This window comes from Grus americana, chromosome 15 (assembly GCF_028858705.1).
Source record: "Grus americana isolate bGruAme1 chromosome 15, bGruAme1.mat, whole genome shotgun sequence".
In the NCBI taxonomy this organism is placed as follows: Eukaryota; Metazoa; Chordata; class Aves; order Gruiformes; family Gruidae; genus Grus; species Grus americana.
Window position 1 is genome coordinate 11,666,267 of NC_072866.1, and position 7,663 is coordinate 11,673,929.

At 61.3% G+C, this 7,663-nt stretch overlaps 1 protein-coding gene across 1 annotated transcript; it reads right to left on the reverse strand.

Annotated features, from left to right (window-relative positions):
* Positions 1-14: 14 nt before the first annotated feature.
* Positions 15-6,601, reverse strand: SLC29A4 (solute carrier family 29 member 4). Its single transcript, XM_054842573.1, has 11 exons — positions 6,432-6,601; positions 4,127-4,296; positions 3,305-3,436; positions 3,077-3,190; positions 2,871-2,999; positions 2,286-2,360; positions 1,635-1,900; positions 1,412-1,547; positions 984-1,171; positions 461-701; positions 15-386 (listed from the first exon to the last, which is right to left on the reverse strand). The coding sequence occupies exons 1-11, from the start codon at positions 6,458-6,460 to the stop codon at positions 244-246; spliced, it is 1,623 nt and encodes a 540-aa protein (XP_054698548.1). The 5' UTR covers positions 6,461-6,601; the 3' UTR covers positions 15-243.
* Positions 6,602-7,663: the final 1,062 nt, after the last annotated feature.

Sequence of the window (7,663 nt, forward strand, 5' to 3'; positions counted from 1 at the left end):
AAGAGCCACACGCCTGTCCCCCCGGGTTGGGGAATGTCACCCCAAGAAGTGGCCCTGGCTGGGCAGCATGGGCTGTTCAGGGATGCCATGGCCCCATGCCAACAGGATGCTGGTCCCTGCCCACCACGGGGCAGCTTTCCGGCTCCGGGCGCCCTCCCCGAAGAAGGGCACGGGCTGAGCGGGGCGGTGGAGACCACGGTAGGAAGCAGGTCCCATCCTGTCCCCATCGCCCCGCCCTGGGGCTCAGTACCCTGACGTGAAGGAGCTGTTGGAGGTTTCGGTGTAGAAACAGGTACTGTGGGACGTACTGGTGAGGCTATATGCAAAATATGCCACGGCTGAGCCCAGCGTCAAGCCTGTCATGTAGGATACAGTCATGGTGTTCCCTGTGGGAAGGGACACGGGGTGTCAGGGTATGCAGGACACCCTGCATGGAATTCCCAGGAGGGCTTGGTCCTACCTGCCAGCTCACGCTGCTCAGGGCTCACTTTGCCAGCGGCCAGGATCATGGGGACACTGCCGAAGTAGCCATTGGTGATGCCCATGAGGAGGGAGAAGATGCAGGGCCAGGCGGGGTGCCCAAAGGTGGGCCTCCCATTGGGATAGACACACATGATGAAGAGGGGGATGAAGACCACACGGAGGCAGGAGTAGATGAGGAGGTGGGTCCCTCTCCAGTCGTAGGGCAAGGCAGCCAGGATCTGCAGGAAGGAGCAGAGAGAATGCTGTGGGGGCCGAGGAGGATTGGGAGGGCAACATGGTGCCCAAAATGAAGCAGCAAGGAGAAGATGAGATGGTGGCAAGACCATCTGCTGCAGGAGCCCAACCTCAGGCATGCCAGTGAGCAACTTCATACTAGTTCGATACCCATGGGGTGGAGATGGCCCTTGGTGGAGCCAAGCAGCTTAGAAAGAGGACACAAAGAGGAGGCACAGTGGAAGGGACGCATCCACTCCACCCCATGGAGTTGGCCTCTCTCCTACCTTGCCGACGAAGTCGGAGAGGTTGAAGATGGCCATGATGAGGATGGGGAGCCATTCCCCCAGTGTGCAGTTGTGGATCTCCGACTCCAGCCCAGGAAAGAGGCACAGCGTGATGAAGTAGGTCATGGCGATGGAGAGCATGTAGGCCCAGATGAGCCGGGACACGACGTAGCGGTGGAGCAGCATGTCTGGCAGGGATGGGCAGCACAGCTCAGCCAAAACCCACAGCCCATTCCTCGCAGAGCCTGAAAGTCTTGCCTGCACCCCAACAGTGGCTTCCAAAGATGTGATTGCCTCATGGTTTTGGGCGCACTGAGAAAGGGATGACCCTTCCCCAAAGCCCTGGGCCACCAATCACTCATTCTGCCCCACAAAATGTTGCAAAACCACCCTGCTGGCATGGCTTGGCCCCCAAGCCAACTACCCACCTCTGAAGCTGGGCCAGCTCCTCTTGATTTTGGGCCGAGGAACGTCAAAGCGCATGTAGGTGCCGCTGCCAGCCAGCTCGGCTTCAGGGTCTGGACTGCCCTGAGGGGAGCTCGGTTGCCCCCGTGGCCGATTCTCCTACATGGAGCAGAGGGGACACCAGTGCTGAGCGCTGGTGGAGAGAGGGACCCCAAAGGCCATGAAGGAAACCCACCCCTGGCTTACAAATCGGACATCCTCCGAAGTAACATCGTGGTGGACGCGGTAGCCCGTCCCACGATCACCAGCCCCCTGGGTCTCAGGGAGACCCTTGCGGGAACAGGTGGTGTAGTAGCGGACGAAGCGGGTGCGCTTCACCAGGAGGTGGAGGATGAAGCACGTCAGCTCCATGCCGATGGAAATGAAGAAGAAGATGACCGTGTTCTCCTTCTCGTCCGACAGCAGCAGCTTGGTGAAAATGCGGCTGAGTGAGATGATGACCCCAGCAGTGCCTGGTGGCATGGGAAAGCTGTCAGCACCAGGTCCTACTGAGCCCAACAGCTCGGGGACGCTCAGCAGCCCCCCACTGCATGGATGTGATGCCTCCAGATGTGGAGGAGCTACAAGCAGTGATTTTTCTGGGGCAACAGAGCCAGATCCTGGCAGACTCCCCCAACCCTCAGCTTGGTGCGGCAGCACAGCAGGTTTTGCAAATGATTTATCACCTATTAAACACCCCGCATTGCTGGGGAGCATGTTGGGGTGTCCTCCATCTTCTGACAACCTGGCCAGACTGCGCTGGGGACAGCATGGCCTTGGGCCCCAGGAGAAGGTGCAGGAGGATTCCCCCCATCAAGCCCACGCAGTCAGACACCGGCAGCGGGTGCAGGTACTTACTCTCGCCCGTCATCACCCCCTGCGTGTAGCGCTTGGGCAGCAGCCCCGTGTAGCCGTAGAAGCTGGATTGCTGCACTTCAGGAGAGATGCGCCGAGGGGAGAAGGAGGGATTATTGCTGCAGCCGAAACACCGTGTAGGGAAAGAAACCCTGGTGGGGGCCCATGCACCATGCCACCCAGGAGCTGCACCCTTCTCGAATAGCCAATGCAGCACCTGAAGCCTTCTTGCCCCAAAAGTGGGAGAGGTTTTTGCCCCCTGAATGCCCCACCATGGCTGTTCCCACCAAGAGTGGCCACCAGGTGCAGAGTTTTGGGAAGCCACCATGGTGGCCCAAATGGCAAAGCCATTGTGGTGGCCCAGGTCAGTGGTGTCAGGGACCAAAGCACGGTTTGGTGCTGGCGCACCCGGCCAGTCCCACGGTGCCTATACAGATGTGGAGGGGATGGAGCAGGGACGTGAGGGTCACTTTATAGGGATCAGAGCAAGAGGTTGTCTCAGAAAACCATGGCTCTTGGGGATGGCTGTTTTCCCATCCCTGTCTGAAGGGCTGTGCTTCCCCAAGGTCTGGCCGCCATCCCGCGTACCTGTGCAGCCGAAGGCCACCACCCCGACGGCAACCAGGTTGATGGCGTAGGCTTGCCTGCGGGTGAAGAGCTCCAGCCAGACGTCACAGATGCTGACAAAGAGCAGGGGCCCCAGGGCAAAGAGGTAGCCTGCAGGTGGGAGATGAAGGCGGGTGGGGGGGCAGCATGGGGCAGACTGCCAAGGTCTGCTGGGACCCCCCACTCACCCACAGAGATCCGGGTATGCAAGCTCAGCAGCTCCACCAGTGCGTTGTTGAGGATGACGGCCACCAAGGCCACCAGGATGTAGGTGAGGCTCATGTCGAACACGATGGAAGTCCCTGTGGAGAGGCAGGTGATGAGGGATGGTGGGGGTTCAGCTTCCTTGGAAGGGGGGGCTGAGCTCTCCCCAGGTTTGGGGTGGCTGGGAAGTGCTGCAGCTGCTGGAGACCTACCTGGGTATTTGTGGTGCAGGTAGTCCACATCAGTAATAAAGCTGTTGTATGGCAGGAGAAATCCCACCCCGGCCAGCAGCATGGCAAAGTAAATCCCATGGTATCGATCCTGGGGCTCAGGATCCTCAGAAACTGCCCCAAAAGGGGAAGGAAAGAGAAAAGACGTGACAGTGGCACTACTGCACCCATGGGACCTGCAGCAGACCCCAGCCGTGGGGTGACAAATGGTGCTTCAACATCCTTATGGCTTAAACCGTCCCACCAGGAGCAAGCAGCCCGGCACCCCACAGTTCTCACCAATAAAGGGCCCCAGCCCTGAGAAACTCCTTCCCTAAATAAAGGCATTTCTCTGAGAGACCCAGGAGGCAGGAAAGCAGCCGGGCTTTGGGGCCTGACGAGTTTTAATAGCAGCCGAATAACCTGAGAGCCAGGCAGTGTAGGTAAGAGTCAAAGTCAAGGCGCAGGAGGGGTTGAGGGGGTGTGGAGGTGGACAGGGCTGCCCTGGGATGTGGAGCAGGGCTGGGGTAAATCCCAGAGGCATCCCTGAGCCCTGCACGGGAAAGGGTGAAGCTGCAGGCTGGGGGTGAGCTGGGCAGGAGAGCCAGGGCATGAACCCTCAACTCCTTGCCAACCTGCAGAGCCCCCTGCCACGGGACGCTGTGGTGGCTCACACGGGTACAAACAGGTCTGGAAAAAAAAAGAGGTGTTAGGTAATTTTACAGCATTTCAGGCCATTTGTGGCTTTTAAACCAGGAACCTTCTAAATGGATGGGAAACCAGCGGGGAACCCGGCTCCTGGGTCGAGGCCGTGCCTGCCCTCACCCGGCTCCATGAAGGTGAGGACGCCCTTGGCCTGGCTGCCCCGCTGCAGCTCGTCGTCCTCCAGCTGGTAGCTGTCGAAGCTGAAGCTCATCACCACGTTGCCCTCCGGCGTCCCTGCTGGGCTCAGCTCCTTGAAGCGCTCGGCTCCCACCGATCCCATCGTGGCCGACCTGGGAGGGAGAGCGGTGACAGCCCCGGGGCATAGCTCCTGTGCCCCCCCGGGGATCATCCCCCAGCTGATGCCAGGGGTCTGCAAGGGATGGATGGCACGTGGGTGGCCCTGAGCCTTCGTCACCCCACCGTACCGCTGCAGCTCCTATGTTTTTTCCACCTGGAAAGACGCTTTCCCCAAGCAGAGTGGGATCCCTTGACCCACTGGATTTGGGGTGGTGAGGGGCGATCAGGGGGTCTGTGCAAGCCTCCCCCAAGGCACAGCACTCGCCCCAGCCCGGCTCAACACCTCACTGCGATGCTACCAGTGCTGAACGCTGCCACCGCATTTTCCAAAAGCAATTAGAGAAATTAATGGGTGAAAACCACTCACAGAGGGCGGCTGCTGGGGAAGATCCTGGCTGCCTCCCCTTGTTCTCTGCAGGCAGCACATACTCACTCTGGTTTGTGCCCTTTTCCAGCTCTCTGCTGCCTGGGGCTGGGGCAGAGACACCGGCCTGGGCAGACACACTCCTGCAGCCCTTTCGCAGAGAGAATGGGATGTGACCCAGCTTTTAAGAAGGTGACCATTTTGGATCTGCTTCTCCGAGGGACCACGGCACAGCAGGGAGATGCTCAGAGAGCTGCTGGAGAGGCCCCAGCAGCTGCCCAAGAGGGTCCACACCAAATGCATCCCAAAATGAGCTCCTAAAACACCTCCAGCAATCCTACCAGTGCCACCCAAAATGTGGCTCATCCCTCCAGGGCTATCCCAGCCCAGGCCCTGGGGAGCAGCCCGGGGCAGCGCAGGGGCCGCTCTGTATTACCGGCGCCAGTCGCTAGATGCCAGCCTGCCTCTGCGCCCGCCACCCGCAGACCACCCAGCTGGCCGGGGAGGGGGGAAACCTCCTCCAAGGCAGCAGGTTGAGGCAGGCAAGGGAAGAAAAATCAATGACAGTGATTTGTCTGGTCTCCCTGCTAGATGTGGCATTTGCAGGAGCAGAAAGGTTTTCTAGCATCTCCCTGGCTACCAGGGTGGGTCAGATGTTGGAGGACCCCAGGGTGGGTGGCAAACATGGTACCTGCATCCCTGCAAACACAATCTTAGAGCCTAAAATGCATCTGCTCGCTGCAGGGACTGGTGGCACAGAGCAGCGTTGCCACAACCCTGAGGCTGTGCCAAGGCCTGGACAGGGCCAGGCTGGGGTCCCCACCCTGCACCATGCCGGGGTAGGCCCCAAGACCCCCATCCCCGAGCACTATGTGCAGAACAAGCCAGCGGGACACGTTTCAGCTGGGGACGCCCCTCCATCCCATCGCTCACAGAGGAGCTGGCTGTGATCTCTGCTGATCACCCTCCTGTGCCTGATGCTACCCCAGGCAATAAAACCCAGCGGGAAGCATCTCCTGGGATGCAGGAAAGCCTGTTGCACGGTCTCTCCATAGCAGAGATCCCAGCTGGAGAACACGCTGGCTGGAAACACCCTGTACCTACTGTGGCCCAAACTTCTTGGTGCCGGGGGGGCCGGGAGCAGAGCGGGATGCGCTGCACAGCCACGGTGCTGGCCCAGCCCTCCAGCACCCGTCTGCCTCGCCTGATCCGAGCATCCCTGTGCGGCGGTAAATTGGATTTTCCCCTCCCTTTGGATTTACACCCGTCTACACAGGAGAGAATCAGGCCTTGCCACCCTTCTGGACCCAAGGGGGGGCGGGGGGGGGGGTGTCCTCCATCACGGCCAGGGGTGGGAGGTCTCACCCAGCGACAGGGCACCAGCAGGGCTGGGCAGAGCGAGGGACCCCTGCCCCGCTGCACCCCCGTGCCGGGTGACGCCCGGGCAGCACAGACCCTCCCCCCGCCGTCAGGGCAGAGAAACGATTTTTGCTCCAGCCAAAGGGTGCCCCGACATCTTGCAAGCAGCGAAGTTGCATAAAGCCAGGGGGGATTCAATACCCCCCCCCCCCGCCCCGTCCTCGGGCTGAAGGAGAAGCTCCTCGCTGGAGGGAGCGGGGAGGAAAACCCGTCCCCGGCCGCGCCCGGGGGAGGATGCTCGGGAGCCGGGGAGGGCAGGGGGCCCGGCGGAGGCGTCTCCCCGCACCTCGCCCCCCGCACGCAGGCGGTCCCGGCCGTGCCCAACAGGTCGGTGGCGGCTCTTACCTCCCTCCGCCGCGGCGGCTCTGCGGCATCAGCGCTGCGCCCGCCCCGCTCAGCACCCGCGGCCGCCGGCCCCCGGCCCCGCCATGCCGGAGCCTCCTCCGGGGGAGGGGGGGCGCGGAGCGGGGCGGGGGGAGGCCGGCAGCGAGTGCGGCGGCTGCGAGCGAGGAGCAGAGGCGGCCCCGGCCCTGCCTCCCGCCCGCCCGCATCCTCCCGCCTCCCCTTCACTCCTCCTCCGCTCCCCCCCGGTCCCCTCCCGGGGGCGCGCACCGAGTCCCGCGTCCCCCCCGCCAGCCCCGGGCCGCCAGGCGATGGGCTGGGTCAGCCCCGGGGGCCGCAGGAAAGGTTTTTCCAGTGAACAGAGCACATTCATAGCCCTGCCTATAGGTACTGCCTATAGGTACCTCCTATAGACGCTTGGGGGGGGTGGGGGGGGGGCGGTTCAGAGGCCTGGAGCTAATTGCAAAGAGATTAATTAGGAAGGGAGCCCTGGTAATTTCATTTAGGACATGAGCTTGGCAGGGAAGGGTCCTTCCCACCCTGCAAACAGTTTTTGGCATAAGGGGCTGACGGGGTCAGCATGAGCTGTCCCATGGATGGATGGATGTACAGATAGGACAGATGGATGAATAGATGGACAGACAGAAGAATAGGTGGATGGACAGAAGGATGGATGGATGGATGGATGGATGGAAGGATGGAGCTCTGGCTAGCAGAATGCATCAATTCCCCCAGCTTTTGGGGGAAGCAAGTGCGTGTGTGGGGTCTCTGCTCCCCATCACAGCCAGGGGGTCAAAGCATAGAAGAAAGGGAACCAACAGCATAGGGACATCTGTCCAGGGAAAGGATGCGTGTCCCCAAGCAGCATGTTCCAGGCAGGGACACCACAGTTGTCCCCACCCCTCCCAAGCTGGGTGAGCTGGCCAAGGCTGCAGGCGACGTCACGGGGATTTGATGCTAGCGGGCTTTCTTGCAGGAGCAGCAAGGCACGGAGGGGGGACACACGACACAGCAGATGCCCGCTCCCAACAAGCTGGGTGAGAGCCCTGGGGGACCAGCCCTTGCTGGGCTCTCCCCACCCAGAGCATGGGAGGATGGCGGCAGCGGGAAGGGGGAGAGGTTCCACGCCTGCTTGCATGCCGTGGCTGCAACGCGCCGGGCTGCAAATTATAATCTTCTCGCAGTCAATAAATGCTGCGTTGTGTAAATCAGCGCGTGGGGCCGGCAGGATGTGC